At 48.5% G+C, this 23,855-nt stretch overlaps 1 protein-coding gene across 2 annotated transcripts; it reads right to left on the bottom strand.

The window, feature by feature from the left end:
• Positions 1-905: 905 nt before the first annotated feature.
• LOC131102123 (transcription factor Gibbin-like) lies at positions 906-23,623 on the bottom strand. Of its 2 annotated transcripts, XM_058047618.1 has the most exons (6): positions 22,755-23,623; positions 12,225-12,430; positions 10,871-11,954; positions 6,103-7,730; positions 2,725-4,285; positions 906-1,051 (listed from the first exon to the last, which is right to left on the bottom strand). In XM_058047618.1, the coding sequence occupies exons 3-5, from the start codon at positions 11,666-11,668 to the stop codon at positions 2,731-2,733; spliced, it is 3,981 nt and encodes a 1,326-aa protein (XP_057903601.1). In that variant the 5' UTR covers positions 11,669-11,954; positions 12,225-12,430; positions 22,755-23,623; the 3' UTR covers positions 906-1,051; positions 2,725-2,730. The 2 variants fall into 2 exon arrangements, with proteins under 2 accessions (XP_057903601.1, XP_057903602.1); XM_058047619.1 differs by lacking the exon at positions 22,755-23,623 and having other exon boundaries at positions 12,225-13,590.
• Between the last annotated feature and the right edge of the window lie 232 nt (positions 23,624-23,855).

Raw genomic sequence — 23,855 nt, 5'->3', positions numbered from 1 at the left:
ACATGCGCACGCACACACACACACATACACACATCATAATCCCTCGTCGTCGTCGTCGGAGGAGGAGAATTAAACTAGAGACGGCGTTACCAATGGCAAGAACAGAATGTGTATTTAAATATTTTGCACCTGGGATACATACATACATACGTACATACATACATACATACATACATGATATGTAACCGACAGATATACAACATTTTTGTTTTTTAAACTTCGCGTCACAAAGAAACCACCAAACGACAACGAGACCACAGAACAGAAAAAAAAAAAAAGAAGGGAGTGAAAGAGAATGAGCTCCACTCTTTTGACCCCACACACACACACACGCACGCACACACACACACACACACACTTTTGCAGTCACGCGAGCAACATTCTCCTCTTCAGCACTCTCACGTCTCTTTGGGGTCCTTTTGGTGGAGTTCCAACAGCAAAGAACACAGGATGTAGCGTCTGGGTGACATTTAGAGCCAAGTGGGTCTGGATCTGGAGTGGCACGTATGTACAGATGCTGGTGTCTCAAAAGCAGGATTGTAACTGGTCCACCCCCACCCCACCCCCCACCTTTCCAACAAGAGGAGGCTGCGGATTGCGTTGAAAAGAGACGTGCAGGTGAGCACAGCGGCAAGAGGAAAGACACAGGAAGAAGAAAAAAAAAAAAAAAGACGGAAATAAAGCGCGTCTGGACTGTTTTTACTGCAAGAGGGCCACACAGGACCAGAGTTGTTTTGGGTTGCATGTGTGTGTGTGTGTGTGGGGAGGGCTCTGCTGTGCGTGACTCAGCCCCCGCCCCACCCCACCCCGATTTAGAGTCCAACTTGCATGCGTGTTTTGTGTGTGTGTTAGGGTGCATGCTTGTGTGTGGCGTGTTGCATGTTGATTTTGATTGTCAATGCTGGAGAATTAAAGCTTTACTGTCCCAAGCCGGCAGCTAAATTCTCACCCTTCATTCCACAGTCTGGCACAAAAAAAAAAAAAAGTTGACCGTACAAAAGCGAGAAAAAGAATCGTTTGCAAATCTGTTAAAAGCTTGGATCGATCGCACCTGGAGGAAGAAGAAGCAGAAGGAGAAAGACAAAGAAGAAGCCAAGTGTAAGACACGCCGCAATGCAATTGACATGAGCTTAAATCAGCAATTATTTCTATGGACTTTTGAATGGAGGGAGATATGTTCACTGACTGTAGGGTTTTGTGCGGTAGACCCTTAAAAACAGCAGCAGGCTTCAGTCAACGAGAGGATCTTTACTTGTTTTTGCAGCGTGTGAACAGCATGCTGCAAAAACAGCAGCGGGCTCCTGTCTAATAGAAGATCTTTGACTGGTGTTTTTGCAGTAGATGCTTAAAAACAGCAGCAGTTCAGCGAGTGTTTCCGCTGTTTCAATCTTATTGATGTTTTGTAATCATAGTGAAGGACAAAGTCCAACACCCCCCTGCTGTTATCTTTGTGAAAACGTGACCCTTGGAAGAATTGCGTGGACAATGCAATGACATGAGCTTAAATCAGCAATTATTTCTATGGACTTTTGAATGTAGCCTGCCCAAGACTTGGGAGATATGTTCTCTGACTGTTTTGTGCGGTAGACACTTAAAAACAGCAGCAGGCTTCAGTCAAAGAGAGGGTCTTTACTTGTTTTTGCAGCATGCTGTTCACATGCTGCAAAAACAGCAGCAGGCTCCTGTCTAATAGAAGATCTTTGACTGGTGTTTTTGCAGTAGATCCTTAAAAACAGCAGCAGTCACATAAAGATCTTCGGTGAGTTTCAAATACTTTAAAAAAGCAGAGTGCTCATGCTCTCATCAAATAGAAGATCTTTGACTTTTGCTGTTTTTGCAAACAGCAGAGCGCTCCTGTCACATAGAAGATCTTCAGATATGAAATATTCATAATTTATTCATGCCTACTTGGTCAGGTGTAGGTTTTAAGACCTGTCAGAGTCTGGCATTGATGTTCTGTATTCATAGTGAAGGACATAGTCCAACACCCCCTGCTGTTATCTTTGTGAAAACGTGACCCTTGGAAGAATTGCGTGGACAATGCAATGACATGAGCTTAAATCAGCAATTATTTCTATGGACTTTTGAATGTAGCCTGCCCAAGACTTGGGAGATATGTTCTCTGACTGTTTTGTGCGGTAGACCCTTAAAAACAGCAGCAGGCTTCAGTCTTTACTTGTTTTTGCAGCATGCTGTTCACATGCTGTAAAAACAGTAGCGGGCTCCTGTCTAATAGAAGATCTTTGACTGGTGTGAAGATCTTTGCAGTAGATCCTTAAAAACAGCAGCAGTCACACAAAGATCTTCGGTGAGTTTCAAATACTTTAAAAAAGCAGAGTGCTCATGTTCGCATCAAATAGAAGATCTTTGACCTTTGGTGTTTTTGCAAACAGCAGAGCGCTCCTGTCACATAGAAGATCTTTAGCTAGTGTTTTTGCAGTAGATCCTTAAAAAAGCGCAGTGCTATTGTTGCCATCAAGTGACCATATGAAATATTCATAATTTATTCATGCCTACTTGGTGAGGTGTAGGTTTTAAGACCTGTCAGAGTCTGGCATTGATGTTTTGTATTAATAGTGAAGGACATAGTCCAACACCCCCTGCTGTTATCTTTGTGAAAACGTGACCTTTGGAGGAATTTGGTGGACTGGCTCTGCTTTATCAGGCGGCTGCATCATTGTTTAGCGTGAAGAAATGTCGTGACGGCGAGTGGGAGGTTCTGACCTGCTGTTACAGGCTGGTCACGCTAAAGCTGTCATCGTGGGCCGGGTCCAGAAGCTGGCACAGAACCCCTCCTGCTCCCTGAGACACCTGCGAGGGGTAGCGGTGTCCCATCCCTTGACAGGAGAGCTGGGACAGGGCGTAGCCGCCGGGCTGCTCATGTGGGGGCAAAGGGTCCAGGGTGGCTTTCGTGTACAAGGGCGGGGGCGTCAGGAGACCCTGGCGGGAGCCCGTGGCGATGGCGTGCATGGTGAGCTCCTGCTTGTGGACGGCGGCGGTACTGCAGTCATCGTAGAGCGAGTGCGCGGCGTGGGCGTGATGGGGCTGATTGTTGGCGTGGGCGGGGTTAGCGGGGTAGGATTTGGCGTGGGAGCTCAGGCTGACGTGAGCGTTGTGATGCTGCGGGTCGTGGGGGGACGGGTTCACGTGTGCGTTTGGGCTGGCTAGCAGATTCCCGTGGGTGTTTGCGTGCGGGCTCGTGTGCGGGTGGGTGGACGTACTCGGGCTGGGGCTGCTGCTGTGTGACGTTTGTCCGTACCAGTAGGGGGAGCCGCAGTAACTGGGGGAGTCGTACTGCGAGAACTGCGCCTCTTTGGGTGGGGGGCGATGCGAGGGACTCGCCGAGCTGCAATGGGGTGTTACCCGTGGTAGAGGGGAGCACGAGGGGGAGAAGGTTCTGGACGGTACAAGATGGTAGGACTGGGCTTTGGGGGGGTAAGGGGGGGACGAGACGCTGGGCGAGAGGGAGGAGGAGGACTCTCCAGGGTACAAGGCTGGATAGCGCTCCTCAGAGGACGGCGTGGAGGGGTGGGCCGAGTAAGGGGAGGGGTACTCGCAGGGGTCCTGGAGGTAGCTGGAAGGGGGTGCGGGGTTGGGGGTGGCCAAGGGGGAGAGGCTGCTACTGTCCCCGCTGTAATAGTCCAGCCCCTCCTGGAACAGCCCGGATCCCTCCAGACCCGGAGCCGCCCCTGCTGTAGCAGATTTTCCCCTGCCTTTGGATCCCGAAAGACGCTCTCTCTGACACCCGGACAGCCCGCCTCTGGCTCCTCTGGACCCTCGTCCCCGTCCTCCAGCCCCTCCACGCTTAGGTCCAGGAGTGGGTGTCGGAGAGGGACTGGACGGGGAATCTGAGTGTAAAACAGAACCCCCTTCTTTGTCTGATTGTTCGGTCCGTTTCCTGCGACCGCGGCCCGGCTTGCTTGTCCCCCCTCCCTGGAAGAGCACATTCTGGCTCCAGCTATAGGAGGGCCCGGAGGCGCTCTCATGCCAGTCTATCATCAGCTTCTCCAGGCTAGACAGGCTGGACGGACCGCCGTCTCCACTCATGGTCTCCATCTGTTTGAAGACTCCGCCCATGGAGGAAGGAGGACCGCTCCCAGCGGCCGCCGAGCCGGGATGCGAGGAGTCCGAGGAGGATTCGGATAGGCTCTCTGGGAAAGGGGGTCTCTTGGCCTTCTGGGGGGTGTAGTTGGAGATGTCCAAGATGTCCTTTGATTCATTGCAGCCATATTCACTGTAAGCGTGAGGACCAAAGTTGTCTGCTGACCAGCCGCTGCAACCTTGTCTGCAAAATACATGACGACATGTGATCAAATATAAAAAATAAAAACAAAGAAATATACGACGTGTTCCTTTAAGAACATATAAGACTGATGACGTTACAGCTGGGGTCTCAAACACGCGGCCCGTGGGCCAAATGTGGCCCGCAGGACACTGGTTTGAGGCCCCCGCGCAAGTTTGATACGGATGCCGTATGGTATCATGTACCCAGAAAAAATTATTACGTTTGATTCATGTTCATGTTAAAGGTTAAATAACTGTTAATAGTTCTCCTCCCTATGCGTGTGGAAGTGGTAAGTTTTTGGCTATTTAAGTTTAAAGGAAATAACTTGGAGGCTACCGTTTAGGTTGCTAGCTCTCTAGTTTGCGAGTTAGCATGTGTCTCAAGACCCTGCAGTTGCGCAATATGTTGTAAATAAAAAGAGTATAAATGTGACTATAGTCGTGTTTTGTCATGTCTACAGGGCTCTAATAATGCTTTGTTCATTTTAATATGAAAAAAATAATTTGTCTACCCACCAACGATATGTGGTTTCTTAGGTTTTTATTATTTGCCGTTTTATTATTATTATTATTGTATTTATTTATTACTGATTAATTGATTTTCTTTATTCCTGATTTCGTTATTTATTTTTCAGAAAATCGGAACCAAAGCACTGAAAAAGTTTGTATATTTTTCTGTTTTTAATAAATACGTTTTTTTTTTTTTTAAAAAAACCTGATGCGGCCCAGCCTTGCCCAGACCCTAGCTCCAGTGGCCCCCAGGTAAATTGAGTTTGAGACCCCTGTGTTACAGCATAGCTCAGGGGTGGGCAAACTTTTTGACTCGCGGGCCGCATTGATATGACAAAATTTACGGGGGGGGGGGGGGGGGGGGGGGGGGGGGGAGACTATATATTTTACACGTAACAGTCCACCTGGTATTATTGTATCTGTAAAATTGTCATGCAATCTGCTATTATTATTTATTATTTTATATTTATATTTAAATATTTTAAAAATAATAAAATATTATAATAATAAACATAAAATTAAAATAATAATATTATATAATTATATTATTATTATGTAAAATATGCAAATATAACAATAATATTATATATAATTAATATAATAATTAGCATTAATATAATAATTAGCATTAATATAATAATTATAATAATCATAATAGTTCTAATAATAATTATAATAATCTAATAATAATAATTATTATTATAATAATAATAATTATTATTATGTGCTTGTGTCCCTTTTTTCAGGAGCACTTTGTAAACAACAGACCATGTCAAACAACGAAATTGATACAACCATCAAAAGGTTGGCTCAGGCCATGATGCCAGGTTGTATGTTGAGTTTAAATGAAATACTTTGGAAAGATTGGGCGGGCCGTATTCAAACACTTGGCGGGCCGGATGTGGCCCCCGGGCCGTAGTTTGCCCACCCCTGGCATAGCTAGTCATTATTATTACCAATGGCGCTCACAGCCACAAGGGGGCATAGCTGCACGATGGCAGGGGTGCTAGGATATCCACTAGGGATGGAAGAGCATAAATGGCTGGTACTATTGCATCATGCAGTCTGTAGAGACGGTCTTCCGCCCACTTTCCTTCACACTGTGCGGGCGCGCCAAACCAAAACAATCATGTCTGCCACGTGTGTACTTGTCGTTTGTGAGTGTTATACATTTTATACCCTGCAAAACATGCCATAAAAAAATATCTGGCCGGGGCAGCGCATTATTTTTTGCCCCCCCCCATTAAAATTGTCCTCTGCACGAAACCCCGATCGGAGCATCCCAAACGTTCGGCATATAAGACGTACCTGTAGGTCCATTGATTGCAGTTGTACTGTTTGTAACATTCTGGCGAGGAGGAGGAGCCGAAGGGGCTGCCTTTGGCCACCGACATAAACCCCGCCCCCGGTGATGCGGGCCCCGCCGTGGCACTTCCGCCGTAGGCCTTCCTGGTTGCTGCCTGGTAGCCGGAGTAGCCCATCTGACCGCGGTCCTGGGCCACGGTTTTGCTGTAGGAAAAACTGCAGTCTGAGGACCTTTGGGGCCCGACGCAAGAAGAGGAGGCGTAGGCGGGCGAGTAGTGGCCGTAGTTGGCGGGATGGGGGGAGCTCGGAGAGTGGGAGAGAGACGGAGGGGTGGATTTGTGGTAGGTGGAGGGGGTCGGGGACGTTTGCGTCTGCCCGCCGTAGCCGTAAGAGGAACTGTGAGTCTGCACGGATCCATCCGCCGCAGAGCTTGTCCCGTTGGCTCCCCATTTAGGGATGGCGGGTGACCACCTTTGGCCCGGGGCCGGGCTGGATGGTTCGTAACCGGGGGCAGACGCAGCTTTGCGAGCGTTTGACTGCGAGATGTCCAAAAGTTCAGACGAGTCATCGGAATCCAACAGGGAGCGAAAATACCCAGCAAAGAGACCCTGTGAGTCCTCCCCAGGGGGTCCGACCCCTCTGCCCCCGCCCGAGCGGCCGTAGCCGCCTCTCCTTCCGACCTCACAGGAGGAGAAGCCCCCCCTTGTGGCTCCACAGAGCTGATAGCCTCTCAAAGCTTTGTCCCCCCAGCCCCCGGACCCATTGGGCCAGTCCTGTCCCATGCCGTCCCCCTCCCCTTTAAATGTGCCGTTTTTCCTCACTCGCCTCTTCCTGATTGTTTTCTCCCCCGCAGGCTCGGTTCCCACCACCCCACCTCCTCGACCGACACCCCCGACTCCCTTGCCCCTCTTCCTGGGTAGGCCGTGCTCAGAGAGGGGGCTGAGCTTGCGCTTCTTGCCGATGGATTCAAAGAAGTCACTGAAGGTGCTCTTATTGTGCTCGCTTCCACCGGCGCCCCCTGCTGCACCGCCACCCCTCCCGGTGCCCCCTCTGCCGCCCCGAGGCCGCCTAAAGCCAGTGAGCCGGTGCAGCAGCGTGGACAGTCCTGGGTTTTCCAAGGGGGTGTGGAAGCTCTCCGGCTCACTGGGTGTCCAGCAGCGAGGAGGGGAGCATCGCCCCGTGGTGGGGGGCTGGCGGTTCAAAAAGGCCAGTTTGGACAGAACGTCCCCGTACTCGGTCTTCACATCATTGGTGTCATTCACGTATGATGGATAGGGACAAGGGAGTTTAGTCCGCCGCTTCCTTCTGGGCTTCTTGATCTGGTCTCCGTTCCCGCAGGCACTGGGGGGCTCCCCCGCCGCCACCGGCATGGCCTGTTTGGGCGGGCGCCCCCGCCTGCGTTTCAGAATGACCGGCAGCTCTCCGGGGGGGAACATGACCATCACGCTCTTGCCGTTGTTCTTCATGCGGAGCAGCGCCGTGGGCTCCTTGGCCACGTCGGAACCGTCCACGTTCCCATCGTTGCTCTTCTCTGTTCCCGTAACGGTCTCCACGTTGGAAATCTTGTAGCTCTTTTGTCGCCGGCCGAGGCTGACGGGAATGCGAGCCACCTTGACGACGATTCTCCTCACCTGGGCAGCGGAGAACAGGATTTGTCATGAAGGCTGTTTTTGCAAAATATATATGAGTAAATACCACTTTCTTATATTTACTGGAGATGTCCCGATCAGCATCTGTTGGCTTCCGATCCAAGTTTTTAGAGTCTTTCCGATCTGGAAAAACCATCCTCTTTTTATATAAGAAGTTTCGGTCAGGGCGGCACGGTGGTCTAGGGGTTAGCGCACAGACCTCACAGCTAGGAGACCAGGGTTCAATCCCACCCTCGGGCATGCGTGGGTTTTCTCCGGGTACTCCGGTTTCCTCCCACATTCCAAAAACATGCTAGGTTAATTAGCCACTCCAAATTGTCCATAGGTATGAATGTGAGTGTGAATGGTTGTTTGTCTATATGTGCCCTGTGATTGGCTGGCCACCAGTCTAGGGTGTACCCCGCCTTATGCCCGAAGACAGCTGGGATAGGCTCCAGCACCCCCCAGCGACCCTCGTGAGGAAAAGCGGTAGAAAATGAATGAATGAATGAAGTTTTGGTTACAAACATGAACTTGTGAAATTCAATATGGTGATTGACATTCAAAATTACGCAACCAAAGTATTTCTGAATATACTTTTTGTTACATAGAATGACCGACAGTATTTTTTGGATTTTGTAGTCTGGGTCCTCATCCAATAAACGATCTGATAAAAGTCCATCCAATAAAACATCAAATTGGAAAAAATGGGCATGCTAAATACTTTAACGGTAGAACTAATGAGTACTCTAGATGTGATTTACAATATACCGTATTTTCTGGACTATAAGTCACTCCGGAGTATAAGTCACACAATGCCAAAAATGCATAATTAGGTAGAAAAAAACATACATAAGTCGCACTGGAGTATAAGTCGCATTTTTTGCAGGTAATTTATTTTCCAGACTATTTGACCAAAATCGACATTACGTCCTCTTGGAAGGCAAGTCAATCATTCATTCATTCATTCGGAAGTTGCTGGAGCCTATCCCAGCTGTCTTGGACTGGTTGCCAGCCAATCACAGGGCACATATAGACAAACAACCATTCACACTCACATTCATACCTATGGACAATTTGGAGTGGCTAATTAACCTAGCATGTTTTTGGAATGTGGGAGGAAACCGGAGTACCCGGAGAAACCCCACGGGTGCATGCACGGGGAGAACATGCAAACTCCACACAGAGATGGCCCAGGGTGGAATTGAACCCTGCCGTTCAATCTCCGAGCTGTGAGGTCCGCGCGCTGGAAGGCAAGTTGTAACAATAAAAGAATAGAGAACAGACTGAATAGGTGTAAGATATGCTAACACAATGCTTATTAGCAACACTTTTTTCATTTATAAGTCACTCTGGAGTATAAGTCGCAGGAACAGCTAACCTATGAAAAAAAAAAGTGTGACTTATAGTCCGGAAAATACGGTATTACTTTTTTTTTTCCAAACAAACTTTCTTCAACACAATAGCAATTTATTGACGGTCGATAGTACAAAGAACCAGCAGCTACTGTGGCGATTCCTGTACGAGCTCCCCGCACGATGACACAGTAATCCAGGCACAGTGACGAAGAACGACTGCTGAGAAGCTAAGGAGCCAAATATCCAACATCTAAAGTGAAACTAACGTTGCTACGGTACAGTACGGACATGTTGACTTTGGCGGTGAGCATGTTGGAGTGTGCCCCAGAGTTAGGAACGTATACGGCAGGGGTGCTCACACTTTTTCAGCATGCGAGCTACTTTTAAAATGACCGAGTCAAAATGATCTACCCACTACAAAAATGCAAAACATCTATTTATTTTCAAATGTATTGAGGATTATTTGTACGTACAATGTATGTTGATGTACCTTACATAACCAAATGAGCCAATATTGCAAAACACACATAATTAAATATTAACATTTTTTGTAATTACCTGAGTTTACTTTGATGACTTGCACTGAATTGAACCAGCCAGGGATGCATAGTCCGGACAGTAGCTGCTGATAGCCAGCCTCAAGCACACTTCCAAATGTTTATCAGTCATGGATAATATCCGTATCATAATATCCGTATAATATTCCATATCCGTATGGAAGTGATATGTTTTTTGCCTTTTTACTTGGTCCAGTTTTTGCCTTTTTACTTACCAGCTCCTTCACTCATTTTAGTGACCATAAACTTTAGCGAGGGCTTTAAAATCTCGCAATTCGCCGACTAGCTTAGCACTTTGCATCGTTGTTTACGCATGAGCGGTGACCTAAAGGTCAAAATTCAGTTGTCATCTGACTGGTTGTCCTGTATGTCAATCAAGTAACGGGGATGGATGATAGGCTGACATCGTAAGTTCTGCTGCACTTAGAGACGTTGTTTGATTTGATTGGTCGCCCGAAAGGCAACATTCAGTTGTCATCTGAATGGCTGCCCTGTATGTCAATCAAGTGACGGCATTGATGCTGGGATGATATTTTTTTAATGTCACGCCGCGATCGACCAGTACCACCTCCGCGATCGACCGGTAGCTCGCGATCGACTTAATGAGCACCCCTGGTATACGGCAACCGGATTACATGATACTATCCAATCTACAGTAAACCTTGGATATATCGGACTCGGATATATCGGAAATTCGCTCACAACGGACAGATAAAAAAGAACCGATTTTTCTGTAATGCATTTCCAATAAAAATTCATTGCATATATCGGATTTTTTATAATGGATTTCGCCTATTTCGGACAAAATCTCCAGTCCCGTTCCAATGCATTTCCATTAAATTTCCCTGGCATATATCGGATGGCCGCATCGTGGCGCTCCGATTGGCCGAATGGTGACAGGCCGCTATACGACGTCATTTGCAGCGTTTGCAGCGTTGCCTGCGCGTCCAGGTACATTGGAAACATAGTCAAGGAAGTGCCTTTTTATAACGGATAAAATCCCATTTACGCATATACCAGATATAAATCCCATATATGCGTAAAACTGACATTTTCCGGTATACACATATAACGGATTTCGCTTATATCGTACAAAACCAGTGGGAACAATTGAATCCGATATATCCGAGGTTTACTGTATAATCTAATCCATCCCGAAGATGGGATCAGGACATCCGTGATATTTCCACGTACATTTATTTGTGTGTACAGTGTGTTCGTAACTCACTCCGACAAAGCGTCCACACCTCCTGCCGCTGGGGGACAAAATCTGCACCGCAACGGGCTCCTTCTTCACGTGCGGCGGCGGGCTGGCCGCCACGATGGCCGACGGGAGATGAGCGGCGCCGCAGTGAGCGACCGCCTGCTGAGCTGCCGCCAGACGCCGTCTCATGACACTTTTAGGACCGGGTTTCTGGACTGACTTGGGCCCGGGCCTCGACCTAGATTTAGGTCCGGGTCTGTGTCCGAGTCTGGGTGCTGGTTTCGGTGCGGCTTTGGGGACGACTTTGGGGACAGTCAGAGCAAGAGGAACGTCTGGAGGGCAGACAGCTGCGGGGGGAGGAGCCTCCACAGATGGTTGTTCCTGTTTCGGCATCACCGCTTCCCCCTTCTCCTCCTTAACCCTCCAGATCTTCTCCTCTGATGCTTTTACGTCCTCCTCATCAACTCGCTCCTTATCCGCTCTCCTCTCCCCGTCCTCGAGGGTGCGGCGGAGGCGGGAGGACTTGCGCACGTGACAGGGGAAACGAGAACGTCCGGAGCTGCGGAGCGCGTATTTCCTCTCGGCCTCCACGAGAAGAGGCGTGGCGCCTGTGTTCTGGTTCAGACTTGCAGGAACCGGACAAATATTTGAGGGTATGTCCATTTCTGCAGCGAGGGTCCGCACCGCCACCTGATCGGTGGAAGCGGGATGATTGCCAAGCGCTAATGACAAAGGCTGGGCCCCGGCGGAACCCGAGCGTGCGGGTCCACACGAATCCAAAGCGGTGCGAGGAAGCGTCTGTGCGTCTACGCGCGTTTGCATGTTTACCGGCGCCTCTGCGCCAGTCGTTACCGGTCGGCCCACCCCTTCGCTGTAGATGGAGGCCGTTAGCCAGCGTGGGGGCTGAGGGGGGGCGTGAGGTCGGCGGTCACCGACGCCAGGTCATCGCGAGCGGGAGCCGGGAGCCCCGTGGTCCAGAGCTCAGGCCCTTTCGCCAACACAACCGTTTTCCTCGGCGGATGAGCAGTTAGGCGTGAAGACAGTAGGACAGCAGGGAACGGGTTCCTCCTTTCTCGCCCTCTAAAGCTTCTCAAGAAGATTCAAGAACCTAAAGATGCAAAGAAATCATCAGCCGGCGTTTGTCACCATATCCTCCCAACACCTTTCCATAAACATGTCAGGTGCGTGTGCAAAAGGACACGGCTAGATTTGTTGTCAGGTCGGTGGTAAAGGTTAATAAAACACCACCGCCGTGCCGTGCCACAGTACGGTACGCCGTGCATAAACATACCGCGGCATCCGTAACACACTCCATCTATTTTATGAAGTGCGCCACCCACACAGCAGCACCCCGGCTCAGCAATTAGACGACACTTACCATTCATGTCCCGTGCCGACCGCTCGCCGGTGACTCGGATTCGGAGTTAAGCCTCGCTCCGTCTGCCTGGCTGAGTTCTGCAGGGGATCGTTGGGTCATCAATACTGCAGTGGGCCGCTCGCACGCTTCTCTCGCCGCTCCCCACTCTGCTCCTCTTGTTGGCCATGCCAGCTGTGGCGGCACAGAACGGCGGTCGGGACGGAGGGCTGAGACAAGATGAAGTACACGGGGAAGATGCATTAGCGGCCATGTTTAACTAATTCTACAAGCTTCGAGTCATGTGGACCTCTCGGGCGGCTACTTTTTGAGGCATAGCGTTTGCATCGTGCCCTTACAGCGGCGGCAACCACCTGGAGGGGCAATTAATTCTGGGTTAATCAATATGCTGCTTAGACGGGCTGCGGCAAATGTTACAACATCAAGACAAATGAGGGAGGTGAAGTTTGGGAACCATTTGCCATTGAAATTCATCAGTGGGACAGGGTCAACTGATGTGATGCCTAGACGGGCTGCGGTGGAATGGCAAAGTAAGCATGAATGGAGCGAGGTAAAGTGTGGAGAACATTTGAGACTAAAATCTATCAAGACAATCTCAGCTTAACATTGAGGGCCAATTAATTCGGAGTCAACCGATTTCCTGCCTTGATGGGCTGCAGTGGAAGTTAAAAAGTAAGCACCAAAGAGGATTTTCTACCGCTTGCTGGAGCCTATCCCGGTTTCAGACAAAAATGTATCAACCAACAGTTACTTGAATTTCTTATACAGGGGTAATTAATTCAGGGTTAACCAATTTGCTGCCTAGACGGGCTGTGGTGGAAGTTAAAAGTAAACACAAAGTGGGGAGGTGAGGTTTGGGCACCATTTCAGACTGAAAGTTGTCCAAAAAAGTCACCGTAATTTTTTACAACGGGACAATTAATTCAGAATCAACCGATTTGCTGCCTAGACGGGCTGTGGTTGGAAGTTAAAAGTAAACACAAAGTGGGGAGGTGAGGTTTGGGCACCATTTCAGACTGAAAGTTGTCCAAAAAAAGTCACTGTAATTTTTTACAACAGGACAATTAATTCAGGATCAACCAATTTGCTGCCTAGACGGGCTGTGGTGGAAGTTAAAGTAAACACAAAGTGGGGAGGTGAGGTTTGGGCACCATTTCAGAATGAAAGTTGTCCAAAAAAGTCACCGTAATTTTTTACAACGGGACAATTAATTCAGGATCAATTGATTTGCTGCCTAGACGGGTTGTGGTGGAAGTTAAAAGTAAACAGAAAGTGGGGAGGTGAGGTTTGGGCACCATTTCAGACTGAAAGTTGTCCAAAAAAAGTCACTGTAATTTTTTTTATAACGGGACAATTAATTCAGGATCAACCGATTTGCTGCCTAGACGGGCTGTGGTGGAAGTTAAAAGTAAACACAAAGTGAGGGGGTTATGTTTGGGCACCATTTCAGACTGAATGTTGTCCAAAAAAAGTCACTGTAATTTTTTTTATAACGGGACAATTAATTCAGAATCAACCGATTTGCTGCCTAGACGGGCTGTGGTGAAAGTTAAAAGTAAACACAAAGTATGGAGGTGAGGTTTGGGCACCATTTTAGACTGAAAATTGTCCAATGAAGTCACTGTAATTTTTTATAATCGGAAAATTAATTCAGGATCCACCGATTTGCTGCCTAGACGGGCTGCGGTGGAAGTTACAAAGTAAGCATGAAAGGGGGCGGGGTCAAACTTGGGGACCATTTCAGGCACTTATAGACAGACAATTAAGTCAGGGTCCACTGATTTGTTGATTAGACGGGCTGCGGCGGCCGTTAGAAAATAAACAAAGGATGCAAGGTGATGTTTCAAGACGAGTTCAGATGATTTCCTTCATTAATGAAGATGTCCCTTATTTTTTTTTATGTGTCCTGTGATGACTCAAAGTGGGCTGGGATAGGCTCCAGCTGAAGCGCAACCCAAATGCGGGCAATAAATAGAATTTGAGGAAAATGCACTGCAAAGTCTCGCAGGGGCGTGCGTGTGTGACTAAATGCAGCCAGCAGGGGGAGGCAGAGAAGTGATGAGGAGTGAGGAGCAAAGAGGATGGAGACATGAAGGTGACAGGAGGAATTAGAAGAGGAAGAGGAGATGCTGTCGAAGTAGGGGGGGGTGGGGGTGATAGGAGCAGGAAGTCCTCTCACGATCCGCAATCCTCAATCCGCGCCACATGTGCGGCGCACACGCTCAAACACGAGCGCTCCCAAGTCCGGTACACAACACAACATATGGCTGTGATTAGTGGGGAAGGGAGGACGCAGCCCAGCCTGGATGAGGGGGGTGGGGGGTGGGGGGGTGTATGCGTGAGTGCGTTTTAAGAAAATATGAGGCGGAAAAAGGCAGCAGGAGGAGAGGAGGGGGGAAAGGGGGGGGGGGGGGGAGGAAGATGTGACACAGACGGGGAAGGGATGGGAAGCGGATAAGATGAGCTGAGGCACGTTTGCCACACAAAAGGGAGGGAAAAGTTCCAGAAGGAGTGGGATGACACAACTGGGACACACACACAAGCGTGGAGGTGAACACACACACACACACACACACACACACTTTCCTCCAATCCTCCCGCGCTCCTTCTTCTAATTAACAGCGTTCATTAATTAAGCATCCGTCTGACCGACGTGTGTGTGTGTGTGTCTGTGTGTGTGTGTGTGAGGGCGACAAACACATGCTTTAATTAAACACCGCCGCACGTGCGTGCACACACACACACGCACGCTGTGAGTGACACACGGCGACACACACACACACGCACACACGTGCAAATATGCCGCAACAGCTTCATCCTCCCACACACTCAGCGCCTCCATTTGCACATAAAGACAAACGCACAACAAGGACACACACACACGCAAACACCCCTCCATTGCTACACTGCATGTGTGTGTGTGTGTGTGTGTGTGTGTAGTCCAATGCTCCCGCTCTGATTCATTGTTTAAACAAACACTTTCGGCATCAATCAGCCACGTTTCCGATAAATTCATCCTTGCACGCGGCACCTCCGTGAACGTGAGCGTGCACCAGAGTTCCCAGTTTGGCCAGCCGCCCCAGTAGAAACAACCTTTAAGCAGCATATCTGCGCTCATCGACAGGATCTCGCCGCCACGAGGGCTGCCAGACTCACAGGCCTGCCAGTTGAGGAACCTGTGTGTGTGTGTGTGTGTGTGTGTGTGAGTGTGTGTCTTCATGGGTGTGTTTGTAAAAGCACTCACAGAGCACTAACGGGTGTGCAGTTGTTGCTAAGAGACAGGCAGCAGCAAGGAAACAGCACAGGGAGGTGTAGAGGAGGGGGACGCGGGTAAAGGGGGTGGGGGGGTTTGGAGGCAGCAAGGCGGGGGTAGATGATGATGGTGGTGGTGGTGGTGGGGGGGGGGGTCTTAGCAGATAAGAAGATGGGGGGGGGGGGAACAGCGCACCGAGAGTAGATGCGAGGTCAGTGGGGATGGGGAGGGAGGAGAGGGATGTGGGTCAGATGGGTCCGCGGAGACCGAGTAACGCCGACGCGGCTCTCATCAGCGACGCAACCTGCAGCTCCGACGCCCGCGGAGCGGCGAGAACGTTCTCCCTGACAGACACACGGAACGTAAAGAACAATAACAAGCGATTGTTGATTATGATGTGCCGTCTTTTCCGGAAATGACTTTTCATCCAAGTTTTGATTGGCTAACAAACTCATACGTATGATGTGTTATTGCGTTATTGTCATGTTTGCTTGGAAACCACGCCGGCCTTATTATAGGTACACATCAGGGGTATCCAAATAAAAGGATCGTTTGTGCTGCCGACTCCCGTACCATCATCCATGAGTGATCCCATGGATTAACTCTACTGTAACTTCCATGAATTTATGATGAGCAGGCCGCCTAACCAACAATTCCAAGGGCACCTGACAACTAGGTAATGATTAAAAAATAAACTTTTGGACAAATTGTTTTTTTTTTTGTGTTTGATGATGAAACAAGCACACATAAATAGTGGAGGAATTGGAGGACAAGACATCATTAGTATGGTGACAACAACAGGACAACATGACACTTGATGAAGTTAATACGTATAAAAATATGATTGTTTGTGAAGTAAAATGTCATTGTGGTAAAAAGTCACATTCGGAATCCGAAGAGCGGCAGCTAGGAGGATAGCGCTAGCAAGCAAAGCTGGAGGCGTGGCTAGGCGAAGCATGGAAAGAGCGACGCAAGGACATTTGAACAGCACTAGGTTTTGATAAGGGACTGGCATGGACCGATGTAGTCCAGGGGTGTCCAAACCTTCTCCATCGAGGGTCCCGCACTGAAAAATGAAAGGATGGGGAGGAGGGGCGGCCTTTTATATAATTTTTAAACCAACCCTTGTAGATATTTTTTCCAGAAAAAAAGCCTGCATTTCAAATTTATTTATTTATCATTTATAATAATAAATAATAAATGTATAATTGTAATATTATAACTTTTCCCCAACCTTACTTTCAACTTTTTCCTTTCATAATTTTCAACTTCATGATAATTTGTTTGCTTAACTGATGACTCTACTTTGATTTTTATTTTTGTAAAATTACTGATCTTTCTTTCCGTTTGTTGTTGTTGTGTTGTTTTTTTTTACATTTTCTTATTTTAAGAATTTTTAGAAGTTTTGCAGTCATTTTTTTTCATACATTCCTTCATTGTCCGCCACAAATACATTTGGACCTCCACAGATACATTTGACGCTAATTGTTAATAGTTGTCGCAACCCATTTTTACTGAAGTCATTTTTCTATTTTCTATTTTTTCATTTATTTTATTTCATTTTTTCTATATTTTAGGTCAAACCAAGCAAATGTATTTGTTGTTTAAAATAGCCTCTGTCAACTATTGAAACATTAATACACAAAATGACATGCCCAAAGTGCATTCTGGAGGATTTTTTTTAAGTTATCCATCCATTTTCTGTACCGTTTATCCTCACAAAGGGAACGTTATGATGTATTAAAATTAAACTTAATAAAAACATTGCGAAGAAAAAAAAGGACCACAACCTCAAATTCACTTAAAATTGAAAAAAAAAACAAGTTAGTTGTATTTGGCATATCTTCATGTAACTTTTGACTGGCTGTCCGTGCCCCCCCCCAGAAGGGGTCCTGACCCACCAGTTGAGAGCTGCTGCACTAGAGGGCACTGCGACTCTAAACATACCTCCATACACACACCACAACTGACATGGGGGGGGGGGGGGTATTTCCTTCTCTCTTCAAGCAGCTGTATCACCATGGTAACTTAGCGTAAACTCAATGTGAAATATTAATAATTAGACCGATGTTAGCAGAAGTATATGTCACAGTCGTCCTTGCGTGAGTACTCAGCTTGCTAGTCGTCTTATATTTAAACATTTGCTGAAGGCATAAGCACTCATTGAGGCATCAATCAACTGGAAGAAAACATGTTTTGATAAATGGAAAGACTAGTCGGGTATAGTTAGCATAAAAAAAATCAGATATATGATAATATATCAATAATATGACGACGACAAAGCTGAGAAGTGGACTTGACAAAGTTAGTTGGTACGTGATAAAGCATGTTCAACATCCATACATCCATTTTCCATGCCGCTTATCATTACTAGGTCTGCATATGTTGCAACATTGGCACCTTGTATGACTTTTGCATCATGGCCGATTATGCAAATTAGATGATGACATCATCTAAGGGCAAGGGGGCGGCACATGTCATCCATGATTAGGAAGGATTTGGATTCAGTCGAGGCAAGGTGGGGGTGCACTACTTGGCTACGACCAGCGGAGGTGCTAATGATTCACAGTCGCAACTCATTTGCTGGCATTGAAAGAGGAGTTCAGAACATTCCGGAAAAAAAAAGAATGCATTGATTGTGAATTTTCCGGATTGTCTATGGAGGGAATTTACTCTACTCACCCCCATGACCTCCATCCATCCATCCATCCATCACCATTGCCCCCTCCCTGCCCCGAGGGGGGTGTTATCTGAGGGTAGGGGTTTTGTGGACAGGTGGCTCTAAACGTAAAGAACCCCACCCACATTTGACCGACTGTGTTGTTGTGTGCGAGAAGCTAGAGTAGAACATGCTGCAGTTATTTTAAGACATGGAGGACTGGATCCCCCCCCCCCACCCCCCACCCACCGCTCACCCCCCACCCCCACTCACCCCCTCCTCATCTTCAACTCAGCCTGACATTGCTCTCTCTCCTGCAGGCTGCTTCCTGATGGTTGCCCCCCAGTTGGGAGGTGGGGGTGGGAGTGGGCTTGTCACATGACCACAAGCGACCGAGAGTGCATTCGTACACACAAAAACACTTAAGCCCCTCCCACTTTGGAGTTCAGGTACAGTATGTGCGTACAAATGTCAGGCAATGCGAGAGAGGGGGGGGGGGGTGGGAATGACGGGGAGGGGGTTTCAGCTCGCCGCTACCCTGACTTCCTGACTCCTTGTCCTCTCACGCGGTTGCCGTGGGAGACGCTGCCGCAGCGCCCGTTGCCAAGGAGACAGCCGCCGGCTGTGCCAGCAACAATGGCGGCCTCGTGAGCGCTCCGGCTGCAGGTGCTGTCACCTCATCAGCGACGCGCACACGCTTTAGCACTTCCATCTTACCTGCATCACACACACACACACACACACACACACACGTGCAGTACACCCCCCCCACACCCCCCACCCCTTCTCCCCGACAACTCTCTGTCTTCCTCTCTTATCTCCACCTCCTCCTCCTCCCCCCTCTGACAACCTCCTGCTTCTACTCTCTCTCTCTCGCTCTTCATCCCTGCCTCGCTCACCCTCTCAGGAAGTGTGTGTTCTCACTTATACGCACACACACACACACACACACACACACACACATTGTATGCAAACACCTCAACTGGATCCTCTGGTCCCTTGGGGGCACACACTTCCTCTGAGAAGTCTTGGGGGTGGGTAGGTGGGGTGCGGGCAAAGTACAGAATAAAAGAGGAAGAGGAGGGGAAAGGTAAAAAAAATAAAAAATAAAAAAAATAAAAAAAAAAACATCAAGAAGCCCCCACCCCAGCCAACCCCCCACCCCCCACCCCCCGGTGCTCTGATTATCTCTTCACATTGATAATGACAGGCTGGCGAGAGTGTGTAGTGTTTTAAACACACACATGTGCAATCACGCTAAAAACTCTGACGCACAAAACATTTCTGAAAAGACAATCAAGACACACAAGTCCTTGCCGAGTGTGTGTGTGTGTGTGTGTGCGAGTGTGTGTGTGTGTGTGTGTGAGGCAGACGCCGCGTTGTGTTGAGTGTGCGTCTGCGTGTTTTCCCCATCTCTCAGTCCTCTTTAATAATTGAGCCGATTCTGTCCAGCTTGTTATGGAGGTACACAGCAGCCTCACACTCTCTCCTTTCCTCCCACCATCTCATTCATCACCCCTTTCCCTCCCTCACTCCCTCCCTCCCTGCCTCGCCCCCTCCCTCCCTCCCTCCGGCGCCCCTGTTCTTTGACCTCTGCATCGCCTCTCGCGGTTGCCTCCGCCTCCTCCTCCTCCGAACACCGCTGTGCCCTCCATCATCCTCTCGCCTCCCTCCCTCCATCCTCTGGAGGTGGGAGGTCAAAGCTGCTTCTGCACTGTCGGACTGGTGGCAACAGCCTTGAACTACCGTATGAGTTTGGGTGCGATGGGGGGGGGGGGGCTCACCATAAGGTAGCAGAAACATGTGACGTCTACCGGCCAATCAGCAAAGGCCTGCCTGCTCGCTGTCGCTTCTAAACACATTATAACGGGACTTTCTGTCAATGTAGCAATGATGGCATCGTAACCCAACACACTCATACGCACCAGAGAAATCGAACATTGCAGCAAAAAGCATCAGTGCTGCCAACTTAGCCACTTTGTTATTACATTTAGGACGTATTCAGAACATGCTAGCTTCTGCTAAAGCACATCTAGCAACTTTTCTAGGCGTGCCGCTCCCATCTAAGAACACTTGTCTTCTTTGTGACATTAAAAACCGACAAAAAGAAGCGAGAGAAGAGAGTTTGTTTTCACTTCTTAGGAAATTTCTTTAGCTTTTCATGTTTTTTTGCTCACTTTTTGTGAATGTGCCTGCTGGCCAATCAGAAACACACAAGAATATAAAGCAAACAAAAGCATAAAAATGTCCGCCGTCTTGTGTTGAATGGAGTTCTCCCACAAATCCAAGTGGATCTGCTACCAAAATGTTGACCAAAATTTACCCCACACACAAAGACCTTTGTGCTTAAAGGGGACCTGTTAAGCTTTTTTCCACTTTTCTTAGCTATAAATGCAGTTTTTATGTTGTATTATCATGTTAAACCACAATAATGAGTTTGCACATTTGGGATGGCTCGGAACGCTGGGTTTCAGAGAGTTTTCCCTAAAACCGGCTCCCTGTGACATCACAGCGTGCCGGACTTCCTTATATGGGTGTTGTTCATTCATTCATTTTCTACCGCTTTTTCCTCACGAGGGTCGCGGGGGTGCTGGAGCCTATCCCAGCTGTCGTCGGGCGAGAGGCGGGGTACACCCTGGACTGGTGGCCAGCCAATCACAGGGCACATATAGACAAACAACCATTCACACTCACATTCATACCTATGGACAATTTGGAGTGGCTAATTAACCTAGCATGTTTTTGGAATGTGGGAGGAAACCGGAGTACCCGGAGAAAACCCACGCAAGCACGGGGAGAACATGCAAACTCCACACAGAGATGGCCGAGGGTGGGAATTGAACCCTGGTCTCCTAGCTGTGAGGTCTGTGCGCTAACCACTAGACCGCCGTGCCGTATATGGGTGTTGTGAAATATATTATACACAAAGTGTGACCAAAGTGGGCGTGGAATGGGTGGAATAAATTAAAACAGGCCAAATTGGAAAGCTTCCTGTGCGGGTTATTGTGTGTAGCTGCTCTATAGGAGTCCACAAATAGGTCCCCTGCAGAACAGTCAGTAAAAGGCAGCAAATGTCCATAGAAGTCTGCTTTGGGAGTCTTGAATGAAGGTCCTAAAGTGGGTCTGCGTGAACTTCAGCGCATCGCATGAATGACTCTTCAACAGGTTGCAGCATCCTGAGCATGACTCACAACCTTCCTACCACCCCCCCCCCCCCCCCCCACCACCACCACCACCGCAAACATTAAAAAAAAAAAACACCAAGTTAGTCAACTCCCCCATTGATGAATATTCTTGTCGGGTCTTCGTACGACGGAGAGAACGTCTGGCTGCAGCGACCACACGCTGATCGGATGAGAGAGAGGTGATTGGCTGATAGATCGGCGGGCTCTATCTTTCCTGACACTGCGACACACACACACACACATGCTGTGGCATCAGCCCACACGCCTGAAAACTGCAGTAAGGCTCAAACAAAAGCCACTTACACACACACACACACACACACACACACACTCAGAGAGAGCTTGGAGACATTGTGTTAGGTGCACTGACCCTGCCAATGAGGACAGGAGCAACATCAACGGAGCTACAAGGCCGTTGCTATGACAACTAGCCTTGTTCACACAGGTAGCAAGCACAATGGGCCTAAGCTGTTATATGTTCACATTCTCTCTGTCTCTCACACACACACACACACACACACACGCACACACACACAAGGACATTCTCTCAAGACTGACAAGACAGCGGCCGCATGCCAAACTGAGGCCATTTCCTTTTCATTCCAGCATTCAGAGAATTATTCATCACGTCCAAGTGGATGTGCCAATAGGAGATCTCACTCTTCCACGAGCAGCTGAGGGTGAGACAGAATGAGTGTGAGACACACACGCACACACACACACGCACGCACACACACAGACATACAGACAAGACAGACAGAGCATCAGTCTGCATACTAACGGAAGCTGCAGCACAGCCAGTGCATGTCTCAGAGGGTCCTTAAATAACAAACTGTCACTGGCCAGACACTGACATTGACTTCTACCCCCCCCTCTCCCCCTTCCACAAACACCCCCACCACTCGTAACCCCCCCCCAAACCCCCACCCCTCCTTAACCACAGACAAGAGCTGATAATCACCACCGAGAGCGTCAGCAGCAGCCCTGTTGCCTCTGCAAGATGTGCTGCTGTTGTGTTCTAACAGCTGGGGGGGCGGGGGGTGGGGGGGTTAGGAGGGAGGAGGGTGATGAAAACTCCTGGATGATGATGATGATGAGGATGATGATGGTGACTGTCTGCATGGAAAAAGCATTGATGTGTGCTGATGTTTGACCCTGCCTGTCAATCCATCCTTTGCTGAAGTTCCCAACTAAACTGAGCCCCCAATGGTGTTGGGGGGCTGGCTACACGCACGGCACAACACATGGCGTGCGTGCGTGCGTGTCTTCAGTCAGGCTGCAGAAAAAGCCCACATGACTCGGCAGCACTGGCATGCATTGTCGACCCCCCCTTTTTGGTTCATACAAAACACTGAAAATGTACATATTACGCACAAATATGAATGTTGTTGTGTACACACATGCAAGGAGGTGGAAGGGGGGGGGGGGGTACTCACTGACAACCGAGGGTCCGTGCAGCCAGCGCTGAGTTGGGGTCGCTGTCAGCGGCGGAGCACCGCTGCTCTCCGCTCAAGGGTCGATGAGGAGCCGCTGCCCGGACTGCTGCAGCCGGGGACGCGAGTCATAACGCGGTCCGCGCTGTCACTCTCCGCAGCTCGAGTGGTTCGCAAGAATAACCGGACAGAAATGGAGGAATGAGGAGAAAACGCTCGCTCTTAGTGCTCTTCCGCTCGGGAGAGGTGCTGACATGTTCCGCGGTGGATGACAAGCGAGGGATCCCCAGTGCGGGTCCGGGGGAAGAGTCGACCGAGCGCCCGCCGCACGCCTCTGCAGTTGCAGCCGCTGCTTGTCTGGAGCGCTCAAGTCTGCGCCGTGCCTGTTGTCACAAGCCATCCGGGCACCCGTAGCAGTACGGCTTCGCATTCCGGGAGTGGGATTTTGGGAGTTGTAGTTGTACGATGCTCACGCGCGATAGAGGCACATTTCTTGTTGTGTTCAAGCTACAATGTTAATATTAATGTCGGAAAACACACTAATAGTTAAAATATTGATAAACCTATGAAAAGTTGGCACGTCTAGACGACAGCATGTTTTCTTGCGTTTCAAAGTTTAGAGCCTTCCGCTAGCTAGCGAGGTTAACTAGCTAGTTAGCAGTCGCGGTAGATCGATATTAGCCTATGTTAGCCTATGTATATATGTGTGTGCGTGTGTGTATATATAAGTATAAACATATATAATATGTTTATATAATTAGTAATTAACCAGTAAAGGTAGGCTTCACTAAGTTATAAAGAACTTATCGCACATCCACCAATTCAGTTTCTTGCTAGTCTTCGAAAATATCGCGATGTTTGGATGATATCTTGGTTGACAACCGGTCACGTGAAGTGTTTCCCGGAAGTGTGTTCTGAATATTACAGATTTTACAGATATTACAGAACAAATTTGGCATATTTGTTAAACACGGCAACCTAGAATTTTTTTTTTAATATATAACAATTTTTCAGTATTTTTATCAAACCTTTAAATTATTCAACCAAAATATACAAAATATAATAATATAAGAACTGCCTTAAATGAGCGTTTTTAATCGATTG

The sequence above is a fragment of the Doryrhamphus excisus genome, chromosome 14 (genome assembly GCF_030265055.1).
Source record: "Doryrhamphus excisus isolate RoL2022-K1 chromosome 14, RoL_Dexc_1.0, whole genome shotgun sequence".
In the NCBI taxonomy this organism is placed as follows: Eukaryota; Metazoa; Chordata; class Actinopteri; order Syngnathiformes; family Syngnathidae; genus Doryrhamphus; species Doryrhamphus excisus.
The sequence above is the reverse complement of the archived record's forward strand: the minus strand, read 5'-3'. Positions and strand labels throughout refer to the sequence as shown.

Coding starts and splice junctions, on each gene's coding strand:
- LOC131102123 (XM_058047618.1), bottom strand. CDS start 11,668: ATGCAAACGCGCGTAGACGCACAGACGCTTCCTCGCACCGCTTTGGAT. Junction 7,731..10,870: donor GGTGTGGACGCTTTGTCGGA/GTGAGTTACGAA, acceptor TCCGCTGCCCAG/GTGAGGAGAATCGTCGTCAA. Junction 4,286..6,102: donor TGCAATCAATGGACCTACAG/GTACGTCTTATA, acceptor TGTATTTTGCAG/ACAAGGTTGCAGCGGCTGGT.